We start from the raw sequence: 15,799 nt of genomic DNA, 5'->3' as shown, positions 1-15,799 counted from the left end.
AAAAAAAGTGTTTGAAAAAAAGGAGAAAAGGTTCAATTAGAAGTACTAAGAATTCTGCTTATCTTTGTTTTCTATTATCATTTACTTGGGACAAAGCTAATGAGGAATTATTTTCAAATCTTACAAACTTTTATGTAAACCACAGCAAGGAAAAGAGAAGAAATGGTTGTATATTGTTAAAACTGTAACTTTAATTGTAAAAAAAATAAAATAAAAAAAAAAGTGTTTGAAAAAAAGGAGAAAAGGTTCAATTAGAAGTACTAAGAATTCTGCTTATCTTTGTTTTCTATTATCATTTACTTGGGACAAAGCTAATGAGGAATTATTTTCAAATCTTACAAACTTTTATGTAAACCACAGCAAGGAAAAGAGAAGAAATGGTCTTTACCTGCCGCAAAGAGGTTAAGATTGGGATGGGCAGCCAGGACCCAGAAACGATCATGGTCCCTGCGGAAGGTCTGAACCCCAGTCCTAGGAAAGCAAAGGTAAACAAAGAAAGACATTAATTAGGAACCTTCAGCACGTCATATAGGAATAGAAAGATTACAAGCTGACTTAAAAAGTGTATTAGGTACAGCAAACTGCATTAAGTGAACTTATGTATCTTGATCAAATATACCACAGAACAGAACAAGAAAAGAAGGCTTCAAACTGACCCTATTGACATGTCAATTTCTCTCTATTTCATAACTTCCTACTAGACTTTCATATTTCTTCCCTCCTTAGCTAAAAAATTAGTGAAGAACAAGATACTTAAATTTAGAAGATAAAAGAATATAAGGAGATTTTTAATATAATAGAAAATTAATACTTGCTGATCTTTAGATTTCTTTGTTGTTTTTTGCTTTGCTATTTTTTTATAGTACTGGGGCCTCATGCATGGTAGGTAAGCATTTTACCAGTAAGTAATATCTCTATCAAGTTTTCATACTAGAAGATTTAATTTTTCTTCATGCTGAAGAGACAAAAAGAAGCATTTTAAATTTTCTTTTCCTTTCCTTTATTGGGGGGTGGGGATTAAAACTATTTATATTATTACTGTGTATGGTGTCAGAGGACAACTGTGGGAGTTGATTCTCTCTTTCCACCAAGGAGTCTGGAGATTGACCTCAGATTGTTAGGCTTGTACAGAAAGTGCTTTTACCTGCTGAAGCATCTCACTACCCCTTCTTTTATAAAGATTTATGTTATTCTTAGTTATATGTATGTGTATGTGTGCACCTATGGGTGGGTATGTGCCTGTGTGCAGGAGATGCCAGAAGGCAGAGGTGTTGGATACCCCCAGAGGTGGAGTTACAGCCTGTTGAGGGCTACTTGATGGGGGTACTGGGAATTGATCTTGAGTTCTCTGTAAGAGCAGTGAGCTCTTAAGTACTGAACCATTTCTCCAGCCCCGTTGCTGGTTCTTAAATTTTTTTGAGACAGGCTCTCAGGAAGCCTAGACTGGCCTTGAACTTGCTATGTAGCAGAAGATGGTCTTGAACTCCTGATCCTCCCCTAATACCCAAGGGCTGACATTATAGGTATATGCCACCATTCCTGGTTTCTAGTCTTAACTTTCAAAAGGAGAAACCTTGAGAAAGGGACCTTCTCCTGGGTCTGGTCACGTAACATGGACAATTCCCTTACCTCTTAGACATATCCCAGACTCGAATACTCTTGTCCTCAGAATTGCTGAGGATCAGCTCTTGGCGAGGGTGGAAGACAGCACAAGACACATTGTTGTAATGGCCCCGGCAGGTGTCAACCTCCCAAGCCTTTGATTCTGAAGAACAAAAGTAGTGAATTAGGTTCTCACAATACCTTATTGTAACTTTGGAATCTGTAATCTTGACAGCCTCTTGTGTTTGAATATTTTACTTTCATTCTTAATTATGCCTGTGTGTTTGTGCATGATTGCAGTACCCAGATGCCTGAAAGAGGCATCAGATCCCCTGGTGCTGAAGTTACAAGTGGTTGTGAGCTGCCTACCACAAGTACTGGAAACAAACTCAGGTTCTTTGCAAAAGCCATCTCTCCAGTACTTGTAATCCTCTTGCCTCAGCCTCATGAGTGTTCAAACTGCAGGATGTGCCATCATGCTTATCTACGATGCACTACTCCAAAATACTAAATTAACTTCTTTTCAATGGGGCAGTTTATTTAATTTAAGCCTGAGTTTTGTTTGTTTGGTTTTTTTTTTTTTTTTTTTTTTTTTTTTTGAGACAGATGTAGCCATAGCTGGCTGGAACTCACTAGGTAGAACAGGCTGGCCTTGATCTCACAAAGATCTGCCTGCCTCTGCCTCCTGGGGGCTAGGATTAAAGGCATGCTGGTAGCCTTAAATTTTTAAAATTTATTTTTACTTTAGGTGCATGAGTGTTTTGTCTACACATATACAAGTGTACCACATGCATGCAATACCCACAGAGGCCAGAAGAGGGTGTTGGATCCCCTTGGAACTGGAGTTACAGTTGTAAGCCACCATGTGGGTGCTAGGAACCGAACCAAGGTCCTCTGCAAGTGTAGCCAGTGCACTTAACCACTTAGCCATCTCTCTATCCCCCTTATCTGTTTTTGGTTAGTTTTTGACATGGGCTCTTGGTATGCTGCACAGCTGGCTTTGAACTCCTATGACCAAATAATATTACTGCATCAGCCTCCTGAGTCTCTGGAGCTAGCAGTACATACCATCCCAGCTCCAATTTTTGTATATCTCTGTTCTTTTATTTTGGCCCTTGATTGCCTGCAACAACTATATTCCATCACTACACTTTTACACTGCTTTATCCTTACAGTATCTAACACTCATTGCCATCTTAATTATTTTTTGTTTTTGTCTGTTTGAGACAGGATCTCCCTGTAGCCCCAGCTGGCCTGGAACTTGCTATTTAGACCAGGCTGGCCTCAGACTCACAAAGATCCGCCTGTCTCTACCCCACACCCACCCCTGACCAAGTGCTGGGATTAAAGGCATATACCACCATGTCTGGCTATTTGCTGTCATTTTAGAACAAATATAAACTCCGTAAGATGGGAGTTTTTAGTCACAATTACATAAACAGACCTGAATAATGTCTAATACATAGCAGTTACTCAGTATTTGTCAAATGAGTGCATGAATTCTTATTTATAATGATGTTCAAGTCTCTCCTGGGAAAAAACTGCCAAGGGAAAAAAATTGGGGAAAGGCAATGTCTGTCCATTTAGAACTAGCAGGGAGCAATTACCTACAGCAGGAAAACAGGTCAAAGTCCAGAAGACCTGGCTACTTCCTTGCTGGTCAGAAGCCAGTTTATTAGACAAGGCAACACCATCACCTGATTTACTCACCATTCATGCGCCAGATCTTCACCTGCCGGTCATCTGCCCCAGAGACAATAAGGGGCATAGTGGGGTGGAAGGCAGCCCAGTTAACTCCACGATCATGACCCTGTTAAAAAAAAGAAAATGCAGTTCCTCTGAGACAGCTTTGAAAACACAGTTCAAAGCAAATCATGCTGGTGTTTATAACAAAGAATTTCTCTGATTTCTTTTTCTGCATTACTGGGGATCAAACTCAGAGACTTGCATGGCTAGGTAAGCACTCTACCACTAAGCTACATCCCCAGCCTTCTGAGATACTCTTCAAGTAAAAAGACTCAAGGGATTGTCCACTGTGCTTTCTCTCTCTCTCTCGATTTGGTACTTTTTGTGCATGATTTTTTCTGAGACAGAGTCTTGCTGGCCTCAAACTTGAGATCCTTCTGCTTCAGGTTCCTGGAATTACAGCGTACACCATCATATCTGGCTTACTGTAAGGCTTTGAACATTAGAACAACCATGTCAATCTGTCCAATATTACTTCAAATACTCATGGGAATTTCCAAATACTTCCACCACAAAATTCAACTTTACTTGCATTTGGAATGTTCTACCTTCCTTTTTACTTCTCTATGTTTTAGTTCTCTAATTATTAACATCTCAAGTATAAAGGTCTATTTTATAAATTAATGCAGAAATTCTCAAAGTATGTTCTATAATCCCTTGGAGAAGTCTCAAGATCCTTTTAGAAAGTCTACAAGTTCAAAATTATTTTCTAAGGCCGGGCGTGGTGGCACATGCCTGTAATTCCAGCACTTGGGAGGCAGAGGCCAGCCTGGTCTACATAGTGAGTTCCAGGACAGCTTGACAGGGAGACCCTGTCTCAAAAAAACTATTTTTTTAACCCTTCTAAGTCTTTATTTGTCTTTTTGCTGTTATTGATCATGACTACACATTGGAGTTTTCCACAGGATTTTGATGGGCGATGACATCATTGCTCTGACAGCTAATGAGATATGTGTTGACACAGACCGTGCTTTCAAAGGGTCTCAGTTTTAGACTTGGGGAAGGGGGTAGCTCAGTGGTAAAGCATGTGCTTACTATGTGCAAGGTTCAATTCCCAGCACCAACAAAACAAAACACACATAAACAAACAAAAACCTCTACCTCTTTTAATTTCAAATGTGGCTAAAATTGACAGACAGAATTCACATAAACTTTCTGGAATTCTTATTAAATTTTAAGAATATAAAGACCAAAAAGTTTAAGAACTCTGATTTCAAGAGATCCTATATCCTACTTATACAGTTATATTTCATTACTTTGACAGAATCATGGATAATGAAGTTTTGATTTAGAAATATTTTTGCTTAGAACTGCATCTGAGTTTTGAGTTCAGACAGAGGCAAAGTAAAAATCCTAATCTTTCCATTTATTACACACACATGGACTCCGGTAAACTGCTTAATTGAGGTTAAATAGCACATATTTAAGTAAATAGCCGTAAGGATCAGGTTCTTTAAAAATATTTTAGAAAACCTAGTTTCCTTTCCTTATGTTTTTCTATTTCTCACCATTAACAAAGTTACTTGTGACTGGTTTCTGGTAATTTTCACTAAACTTCATTTGGTTACCTCTTTTCAAGAGACCTAAGAATGGGCTCTGCTATGGGACAGTGGCAGAACTTTCTTCCTTTCTCCACACTGGGTTTATAAGATGACCTACATCTCCCTGATGTGATACGTAATCTTCATTTCTTTGTTGGCTCATTCCCAATTCTATTCCCCAAACCTCAAACAGTATCTGGCACTTAATATACATTTGCTGAAAGAATGAAAAAATGAGAGCAGTTAAAAGTGCTGGCCACACAAGCCAGGTGTCCTGTGCTCAATCCCCAAACCCACATAGGAGAGAACTATCTCCATAAAGTTGCTCTCTGCTCTCCACCTGTGATCTGTAGCACACATATCCTCATATGTAGGTCATATATATGCATGTGCATGCACATACACAATAACAAATAAAAATAAGAAGAGAAAATGAAAAGCAGACTTTCTCTCAAGGACAGCCTTCCGCACCAGTGGCAACAGAGACAAATACCTCCAGTACATGCTTCACCACTGCATCCGTAGTTCCAAACAGATCAACCCCGGTTATTCCTCTCACATCTGATTCCACTGCACCGGGGGACAAGTTTTTTTTCCTTAGACCTTGGAGGGTTAAGGAGTAGAATGAAAGATGCAAACATAATGTTATTAATGAGTGCACAGTAACAGAAACAGAAAGGTACATTGATAGACTAAGGTAAAATGAGTAAGAAGGGGAAAAGAAATTTACAGAGACTGAAAAGCACCTACCTATTCATACCTCCCTTCTTTCTTAACACTTAAAAGACCCCCTCCTGGGAGCCAATCCAAACTTGATACAACTAAGTTCTTCAACTCTTACCTTGAGAGCTGTCTATTTCAGATAATGCCCACTTTCCATTCTTTAACATTCTCAAAAATGTGGCCTCAAATGGTAAACATTCAGTGTTCACTTTTAGCGTCATGAAATCTGTAATCTTTTTCCATCACCTCAAAAAATTTTAAAGCAAAGTCATTGGGGGAGGTTACAGTTGAGGGTTTTCCAAATGGAAGCTTTGACACAACTTATAGGGACATTCCACATGGGTTACAGAAACTAGACAAATGAAGAACAAACAGCTATCTGGTGTGGAAGAACATTACAAACACTATGAGAAGAAAAGCAGTAAAAGACTAGTAAAAAGCATACCTATACCATCTACTTGCCTCTTGTCAGGGCACGGGATAATTAAAACTGTCATGTCTTTTCATATTTTTGCTTAAAAGGATGGTTATAAATATGAATATAAGTATTTTTTCCATTAAAACTTCTGGAGATTGGTTTCACTGAATTAATACAGAATTTTAAAACAGAAGGCAAAATATACCAGGATAAGAAGTGTCTTACATATGGGCAGACCCACATTCATGGCTCATCTTTAAAAACAGACTACCTGAAATATGGCTCAGCAGCTCACATCTGTAATTTCAGCACTTAGGAGGCAGAGATAGGATTGCCACAAGTTCAGCCTGGGCTACATCGTGAGCTTTAGGCTAGCCTGGGCTATATAGTGAGTTTCAGGCTAGCCTGAACTACATAGTAAGACTTTGTTTCAAAAAGTAGGGAATGATGAGGCGAAGGTGACTACTTATGTTAGAAACATTTATAGAAACAATACTACTAACATATTTGGCAGCACTTTGTGGTTTTCAAAGCACTCTATCATATATGATTTGATTATGACAACAACCCTCTGAGATAGGTAAACAGTATAATTATACCAGTTTATGCATAAGAAAACACAACTGGGACTAAAATCCTATCTTTCTTCTTTCAGCTTTAATTTTTACTTATGGGTATGAATGTATGTAAGGGGGGAAGGGCAGGTATGTGTCTGTGTGTCCAGGTGCCCAAAGAAGTCATCAGATCCCCTGGTGTTAGAATGCAGGCAGTTGTGAGCTGCCCAATGTGGGTGCTAGGAACTGAATTCTGGACCTTTAACAGCAAACACTCTAAATTGTTCTTAACTACTCAGACATCTCTCCAGCCTCTAAAATTCTAGCTTTTCAAATATTTGGGGAAGAAAATAGAAGATCAAATAACTTAATACTTGCTAAATTTTTAAAGATATTTTAAACAGAGTAAATAAAATATATCATTGAAAAAAAAAACTCAAGTAGCTTCAACCTAAAATCTGGCATCTCTAAAGAAAAGAACACTTACATTTTTTTTCTCTCTCTCTCTTTTTGAGTCAGGGTCTCCCTGTAGCCCAGCTGTCCTAGAACTCACTAGGTAGACCAGGCTGGCCTTGAACTCAAGAGAGATCTGCCTGCCTCTGCCTCCCGAGTGCTAGGATTAAAGGCGTGTGTCACTACACCCAGCTGTAAGAACACTTAAATTTAATGAGTGAATGTATCCTCACTGTTTTGAAACTACACTGTAGGTCTTCTGTTACAATGGCCCCTACCATCAGCATTAGAGAAGCAAGAACTTAAATAGCCATGGCAGTTTTAACCATCTTGTCTCCTGTTCTAGAGGAGGATTTAGCCACTAGGTATAGAGACATACAGCTGATGCTAAAAACAAAGAAACCCCTCCCCAACTTTCACAAATACATTATCACTAGGCTGCCCCCTTTTCCTCATTTAACTTGTCCCTTTAATAGGATCTGTCAACTTTTTCTCATAGGTCTGGTGTATAAAACAGATTCAAAGAAAGATACAAAGACAGCTGTGAGGAACTTCACCTCCAATAAGCTTCAACAAACACATTAAAGGGAAGGCTGTATGACAGAATGGAAGCCTTTGTTGCACTTGCCTGTAATGATCCAGGAAAAGGAGAAGGGTGAAACAGATGAATCGTGACAGGCAGTGAAAAGATACTTAGCAAAGAAATATTTGAGGCTTCAACAAGCCACTCACTAGGACTGAGCGACAGATGGAAAATTTCTACAGCAGCTACCCAAATCCAGAGGGATAAGAGAGCACTCTCAGAATGGACCAGTTCATGTATGCCTCCCAGTGGGGACCAGGGAAGCAGCAAAGAGGGAGGGATAAAGATAGGATTTGGCAGCATATTAATATTTTTTTTAGTGGATATTTCATAGAGTGAGCCTGGATTACATGGACTTGACATGCAAAGATATAAGCATATTAAAAGAAGTTAACTGTCAGTTTACTTGGAAGTACAAGCTAAAAGAGTAACCTATCTTCCACAGTTAGGTTTAAATATATTCCCTTTTAAATAGCTTTTGCCAAGCTAACACAGTAGATTCGGGTTACACTAAGCTCCAGGGGCTCAATTCACATGGGAGTGGTTATCATGTGACAGCTTTTCTTTTAAAGACTGCTACATTCTCTTGGTGCTTATTCACTGGCTTAGAGAGTGTTCTTTTCAAAAAGATAGCCAAACTAGTTTAAAATTTCACCACTCCTCTAAATTTGGGAGTATTCATTCTCTTACTCAGAAATATTAGTGCTGGTCCCTAAGAGAGCTGAAAGCTAATTCTTCCTGTATTCAGATTGATTTGAACTAAAGCAAAATGGAATCCTGAAAAGCATGCTAATTTTGAGAAAAGGAAAAAGAGTAAAAAGTCTAACCCAAAAGCTCTTCTACTTGTTTAAATAACAAAGCATCTCCTTCCACTCTGGTTAAGGGATTACTTGACATCAACAAAGCTGAGTACAGAAAAACACTTAGAACAGTAAAGAGAGCATTCACATTAGTATAGCAAGTTAACAACACAAAAGTTCCACTATGACATATACAAATTATAGCAATTGCAGTCTTACATAGCAATCCATGCAATCCACACATTCAAGAGCAAGCACAAGCCCCATTGAGGCCACACTCCTCTATCTCTTCATCTATGGCCCATAATTTTGAGGAAAACATGTTTTCTACATGCCAAAGGTGAAGAAAAGTACTTCTTGCCTTGGGCATCTCATGATCAGATATAACCTAACTACCTGATTTCCCCAAACTGCCGGTTTTAATTCATTGATTTTTAAAAATGTATTTCCCAAATCGCTTTAGCTAGACCACAGGGAACATGCTGTGCTAGCATCAGGTGGTACCAACAGTACTTCCATAGGACAGCAGTATAAGGGCCTTCTCAATCCAATGTTCTGTAAAGCTAGGTTATGATTAGGATGGTATCATCACTATACCATTCCTGGAAGAACTGAGAAAACAGTCACCCAAGGTATTTTCTATAGCACTTTTCTTACAGAATTCTGACTATGCTAAATAACTGTCCCTAATCGGCTGGAACAGCATCAGGCACTTAGATCCTGAGGCAGAGAGGGTGCCTTGAATGTGTGCATGGTGAAATGCTATGGAAAGCCATAACTCGGTTACAGGAAGAAGGAATGTTAAGCTCCCTGGTACTGGCAGTGAGGAGAAGGCACAGGTTCACAGTGCCTGTACCTCACTCCTCCTGTTGGCACAGCTGGTCAAATCTGGGTGTACTTCAAATAGCCTAGTCGGTCTGACAGAAAACTGCAATGGCAAAGCCCTAGAGGATGAGTACAACTGCTTTATCTCCAACATGATCATGTTTGCAGCACTGCCTTTTGAGTCTAAGCTTTTGAAAATGGCAAAGACAGCATGATGTAGTCTACTCTCCAACTGCTGTTCTCTCTCCTTGGTTTGTTTTTAGGTATTTTTCTTTGGTTTGGTTATTTGAGACAGGGTTTTATATAGCCCAGGCTGGCCTCAAACTCACTATGTAGTCAAAGATGACCTTGAATTCCTGAGCTTCTACCTCCCCAGTGCTATGATTATAGGCATGCACTGTAATGCATGTCTCTCTTGGTTTGTTTCTACAATGCATAAATTGCAACTGCTATTACAACATTCTAAATGTTATATCTAGGAATTCAAATTTTTTACTTGCTGTTCACTGATGGCTTCTAAGAACAGCAAGTACTAACCTGCCCCTCATCAGGCAATGTCATGAAGGAGCTGGGTAGTTATCACCTTAACTATACAATGGAAAAAGCTGACTCTTTTATTACCACAAAGAACCAGGCAAAGACCTATAAGGGGTCTTCCTTTTTTAGAATGAAATGCTATTTTGTAGTCTATCCACCAACTTTTCAGAAGACTCAATCTCTAAGAATTTCTAAAACAGCAAATAAAGATAACTCAGCATTTAGAGGTGTTCCCTGCTCCAGCACAAAGCTCCTCCACGTATGTGACAGGTAGCATCCTTTCTCTGTATTTAAATTTTCTGATTAGCACACGTTAGATCTCTATCTAAAAATCTTTATATATAAACTATGACGGGAGGAATTAGTCTAATTATCCAAATCCTACATGGTTTTAGAAGTCTGCTTATTAAAAGATATTCTGGGGGCTGGAGAGATGGCTTAGTGGTTAAGAGCACTGCTCTTGCAGAGGACTGGGGTTCAAACCTCAGCACCAACATGGTGGCTAACAACCATGTATAACTCCAGTCCAGGGGCTCTGACACCCTCTTCTGACCTCCTCAGGCATTGCATGACATGGGTGTTACCTACAGACATGCAGGTAATACACTCATACACATAAAAAATATTTTTTAAAAAAAGGTATTCTGGATGTTGTACCAACTCCTTCCCACTTTCTGCTCTTTACTACAGAAGTCTAACAGAAGGATTTTCCTATTTCTAAATAAGGCAACAGGATGCAAGACTTCCATTTCCCTGCATTAATCTATTCTCAAATTTTTTTTTGGTTAAAGATATATCTTATTTGAGTGGAAAGCTTGGTTCTCAATCTAATACCCTAAAAGTATAGATTGCAACTAAAAAGTAAGATAACTCAAAAGTTAAAACATTCAAATCAATTTAATTTTCTAGAGTAAGCAATTTTCACAGAAAATACTTCTAACATGAAGACCCATCAAAGCAGATCCAATACCTTCAAAAACAAAGACACTATTAGATGGGATGGAGCAGTCTAACTTTTGTTGGTCTAAGCCAAATACCCTTGCTATTTTAAGCAATTGCAGTTTTGTGCCAGACATGACTAGATTGTCCCCTGAACTTGGGCAGCTCACCAGAAATATCCCAAACGCGAACAGTCTGGTCCAGGCTAGCAGACACAACCAGGTCTTCTGAGGGGTGGAACTGAGCACACATTACATAATGGTTGTGCCCCGTTAACACACTGTAAGGAAAAAGAATATTAAATCAGAGGTGGAAATTAATAGGCTCCTAAGTACGTTTTTTCATATTCTAGATGTTTACCTAATACTTTTATGAAAGCAAAGGTAAGACAGCCTAACAATTCTGAGCTAGTAATAAGCAACACCACCTGTACTAACAATAGTTCTCTTCTTACACATTATTTTTATTATTTTATTATTCTAACTGGGGTAAGGGTGAGTGCTAAAGGTCAGTGGACAACTTTGTGGAATCAGTTATCTCTTTCCATCTTGACACGGGTTCCGGGATTAAACTCAGTCAGCTGGCTTGTATAGCAAACACCTTTATCTACTGAACCACCCTGCTTGCCCCAATAGTTCTCTTTCTAATTCTTATCATTTAAATATTACTAATTTTAGGAGAACTGAGACTATATAGCTCTCCTTTTAATAACATAAAAATATGAAAATAAATGGAATCTTAGTAATCCATACTGGAAATTACTTGATAGATTTTAGTAGAAATTACTTGATAGATTTAGTTCTTAAAGGATGTTATTCTAAATAATCCTTGTTTCTTATAGAAAATCTGTTAACATCAGTCCAAATACTAAGTAAGACTCACTGGCTAGGTCCTGACTCAAGTTTTATGGGAACAGAACTGAAAAGCAACTAAATGTTCTATTCTGAAAGTCTATATGACTATAAGACCCTTCTTAACCTTCCAGGTAGACATACAGATTATTAAGATGTTACCATAGGAGCTGGAGAGATGACTTAGAGGTTAAGAACACTAGCTGCTCCTTCAGGAGACCCAGGTTTGATTCCCAGCACCCACATAATGGGGCTAACAACCATCTATAACACCAGTTCCAGGGGATCCAAGACCCTTCTTCTGGTTTCCATGGTCACTGTAAGACACGGGTGCACTTACATACATGCAGGCCTAACATACATGTAAAATAAAAATAAAGCATCACAAAACCCAGGTTGATATATTACTAATTAAATGCATATATTTAAAAGAAGTCTACAAATATAGTAAGTAATTAAGCAGCAAACATGGCCCATCTGTGAAGGGAGATAACTGTTCTGAAAAGTAGCTGACTGTAAAAGTCTAAAAAGAATTAAGATCCTTGTTGAAGCTGCTGCCTCTTGCTTTACCAGACACAGGTTCTAGATTGCCAGTTCCATACTCGAATGGTCTGATCATCTGAGGCGCTCAAAATCCAAGGATACTCCTGAAAAACATCAGACAAAGGCTCTGAACATTAGACAATTTTGTTCTGTCAGGCCTTGAACATGCTAGACAGGTGCTCTATCACTGAGTTACATCCTTAGCCCTTGTTTTTTCAGACAGGGTCTCACTATGTAGTTCAGGCTAGTCTTGGACTGGCTATATAGCCACTGTCTCCTAAATGTTGAGGGTCCTGAGATTACAGGCACAGGCCACCACACCCAACTAGCAAGAAGTACTTTTTTGTTTTATTTTGTTTTGATTTTTGGAGACAGAGTCTCACTATGTAGCCCCAGTTGGCCTAGAACTAACTATAGAGACCATTCCAGGCTACCTTGATCTCACAACAATCCTTTAGCCTTTGCCTGGACTGCTGGGATTAAAGGTGTGTGCCACCTCACTCAGCTTAAGTACTTCCTATCACAGTTTCTCTAGTGTTTAGTAAAGAGCTTGGCAAGTACAAAACACATACATACTTTTAAACTGGGAAAAAAAAAAAAGACCTTTCTTAACTTTCCAGGTAGACAGCAACCTATTCTAGGCAAGCGTCTTTGGCAGGTCCTTTATGGCACAAACAATACCTGATATAGTATCTCATGAGTAGTCGTTCTTAAATGTTTTAGCTGTTGTTTTCTCTACCATTCTATCCTATGCTAAAATTTCTATATTAAAAAAACTTTTTAATCCATGTCCCCCACCCCTATCAACAGTCAGGCACATTTTAAAAATTAAAAAACTTCGATTTATTTTTATCTTATTGTATGTTTCAAAATTTTTCTTTTGATTTGTTTTTATGTATATGAGTGTTCTGCCTGCATGAAGTGCATATATGTGTACCATGTGCATGAAGTGCCCTTGGAGGTCAGAAGATGGTGTCAGATTCCCTGGAACTGGAGTTATGGGCAGTTGTTAGCTGCCATGTGGGTGCTGGAAACTGAACCCGGGTCTTCTGGAAGAGCAGCCAGTACTCTTAATTGCCGAAGCATTTCTCCAGTCCCTGTATAAGTGTTCTGCTGAATGTATGTAAGTGCACCCATGTTATGCAATGCCCAAGGAGGCCAGAAAAGGGTGCTAGGTCCCCTAGAACTAGAGTTACTGGTGGCTGTTAGCTGCTATATGGGTGTTGGGAACTGAACCTGGGTCCTCTGCAAGAGCAACCAGTGCTTTTAACTGCTGAGTCATCTCTCCAGCCTCAAAACTTTTTAGTTTTTTAAGGAAATAAAGTATACTCAATCAGCAAATTCTTATTTATTTCATCACATTCTTTTTCTTTGAGACAGGATCCTGTGTGGCCTAGAAATCACTATGTAGACCAGACTAGCCTCGAAGTCACAGAGATTCACCTGCCTCTGCATCTGGAGTGCTGGGATTAAAGGCAGGTGCCACCATGTCTGGCCCAGCATATCTTAACTTGATTCAAAAGACAGTTTACTGAGATCCAGCAAAGAAAGAAGTTGACTCTAATTGCATTGAATTATATGACTTTCTAGGCATATCTACTGCTTCATAACAATACCACACATAGGATTAGCCTACAGTCTTGTTTGGTAGCTCAGCAAACAAAATAAAATCCCTACACTTTCCTATGGAAAAATGATGCCTTCCTCTTAGAGACCCCCTGACTCCAACTGAATATAACCTTGAGTGCTTCCTTTTACAGAAGGCATCCTGCACATCCTGAACAGCTATATCAACCACACAGTGTTATCAAACTTTAAGTTTATTCATGCATTTTTTTCTCTTTGTGTGTGCATGTAGATATGCGTATATATTTGTGCATGTAGATGGAGGCTAGATTTATTTTCTGTGTATGAGTGCCATGCCTACATGTATGTAAGTGCACCTGTGTCATGCAATGCCTGTGGAGGACAGAAGAAAGCATCAGATCCCCTGGAACTGGAGTTACAGTTGTAGTTGCTATGTGGGTGCTGGGATTCAAACCCAGGTCCTCAGCAAGAACAGCCAAAGCAATTAACTGCTGAGCCATCTCTCCAACCTGTTTTTAATTTTTTAAATTTATTTATAGTTTATGTGTGTTTTGCCTTCATGTATATAAGTATATCTATGCAAAGCCCACAGAGGTGAGAAGAGGGTGCTGGATCCCCTTGGAACTAGAGTTACAGATTGTTGTTAGTCACCACATGGGTGCTGGGAACTGAATCCAGGTCCTCTGCAAGAGGAGTCAGTGCTCTTAACCACTGAGCCATCTCATCAGCCCCATCCACCTTGTTTTTTGAGACAGAGTTTCTCACTGACCTGGAGCTCACCAATTCATGGAAACTGGTTGGCCTGTAAGCCCCAGGGTTCTGCCTATCTCTGCTTCCCCAGCTCTGGGACCTGCAAGCCCCAGGGTTCTGCCTATCTCTGCTTCCCCAGCTCTGGGATTACAAACATGTGCCATCATGCTTGGCTTTTTTAACGTGGGTGCTGAGGACTGAACTCAGGTTCTTGCATAGCAAGAACTTATCAATTGAGCTATCCCCCTCAGCCCTAAACATGGGTTCTTGAGGATCAAGTAGATTTCTACTCTGAGTATAGCCCAGTGGTAGAGCATTTTCAATCTCCAGCATGGCAAAAAAAAAAAAAAAAGTCAAGTCAGGTAAGTAGACAGTTATGGGGAATTATGGACTACTGCATAACTAAGGTCATGACAGCTACTTACATGATGAAAAAATGTGGTACGAATATAATCCAAGTGCCCAAGCAATGTAAAGAGGCAGCGCCGAAGCTTATAATTCCAAACCTGCAAAAAGAGAAATTCAGTCAAGGAGTAGGATACTAACATCTTGGATTTATGAAAAGCTTATCAGGCTTCTTTTTGTTTGCTTCCATGTTTGAGATAGGGGTCGCATGTACCCTAAGTGGGTCTAGGACTCACCATGCAGCCAATGATGATTCTGAACTTCTGATGCTCCTTCCTCAACTGAGTGCTGAGACTATAGGTGTGCACCACATATCCAGTTTTTACATGGTGCTGAACATCAGAATGCTAGGCAAGCACTCTATGAACCAAGCTACATCCTCAGCCCTGCAAATCTGTTTTTGTAGGCCCAAAGTTATTGGTTCTAGTGTTGACCTTTATTAGTCAATCTTCAAAGACCTGCCAATATTCTTTTTACTCTCTCACCTAAGATTAATAATGATCTCCTAACTTGGCAATCTAAAGGTTTCTTCTCATTCTGACCTCTTTAGAGGGTTCTGCTTTTCCTTGGTTTATCTTCAACTTGCTGAATTATTCTTTACTAACTCTATTTCTCTCTTTTTAAAAAGTAAAGTTGGGGTATAATAAAGATATTTTGACATAGGCTTAAGCATGAGGGTTAGGAAAAAGAGAGATACTCAAGCAAGTCACATTTAAGAGCATGAGTGTGGGCCTCTCAAAGAAAAGTCTCAAGAACTGAGACCTATCAGTGTGTGGAAACAGGCTCCTCAAAGGATGGTGGCACCTCACTTTCTGAAATTATGATTTGTTTTCTCATTCAACCTATTAGGGAATAAACTGAAACATCTTTTATCACTTCTATTTCCTGATGAAAACCCCAAATATATCTTCAGTGAGACATGCCTCCATTAGACTGTCTCCT

The 15,799-nt window shown here is 39.3% G+C and overlaps 1 protein-coding gene across 3 annotated transcripts in view; it reads right to left on the bottom strand.

Annotated features, from left to right (window-relative positions):
- Positions 1-15,799, bottom strand: part of Copa (coatomer protein complex subunit alpha) — a 62,295-nt gene that overhangs the window by 37,394 nt on the left and 9,102 nt on the right. For all 3 annotated transcript variants that reach the window (XM_008840805.2, XM_008840804.3, XM_029567230.1), the window contains 7 exons: positions 14,878-14,958; positions 12,143-12,219; positions 10,892-11,001; positions 5,383-5,492; positions 3,313-3,412; positions 1,630-1,765; positions 389-471 (listed from right to left, as the gene is read on the bottom strand). In XM_008840805.2, the coding sequence (XP_008839027.1) occupies positions 389-471; positions 1,630-1,765; positions 3,313-3,412; positions 5,383-5,492; positions 10,892-11,001; positions 12,143-12,219; positions 14,878-14,958 (697 nt within the window). The remainder of the gene's footprint in view (positions 1-388; positions 472-1,629; positions 1,766-3,312; positions 3,413-5,382; positions 5,493-10,891; positions 11,002-12,142; positions 12,220-14,877; positions 14,959-15,799) is intronic.

The sequence above is a fragment of the Nannospalax galili genome, unplaced genomic scaffold (assembly GCF_000622305.1).
Source record: "Nannospalax galili isolate Female #2095 unplaced genomic scaffold, S.galili_v1.0 scaffold579, whole genome shotgun sequence".
In the NCBI taxonomy this organism is placed as follows: domain Eukaryota; kingdom Metazoa; phylum Chordata; class Mammalia; order Rodentia; family Spalacidae; genus Nannospalax; species Nannospalax galili.
Note: the sequence above shows the minus strand (reverse complement) of the source record. Positions and strands in the feature narration are given on the sequence as shown.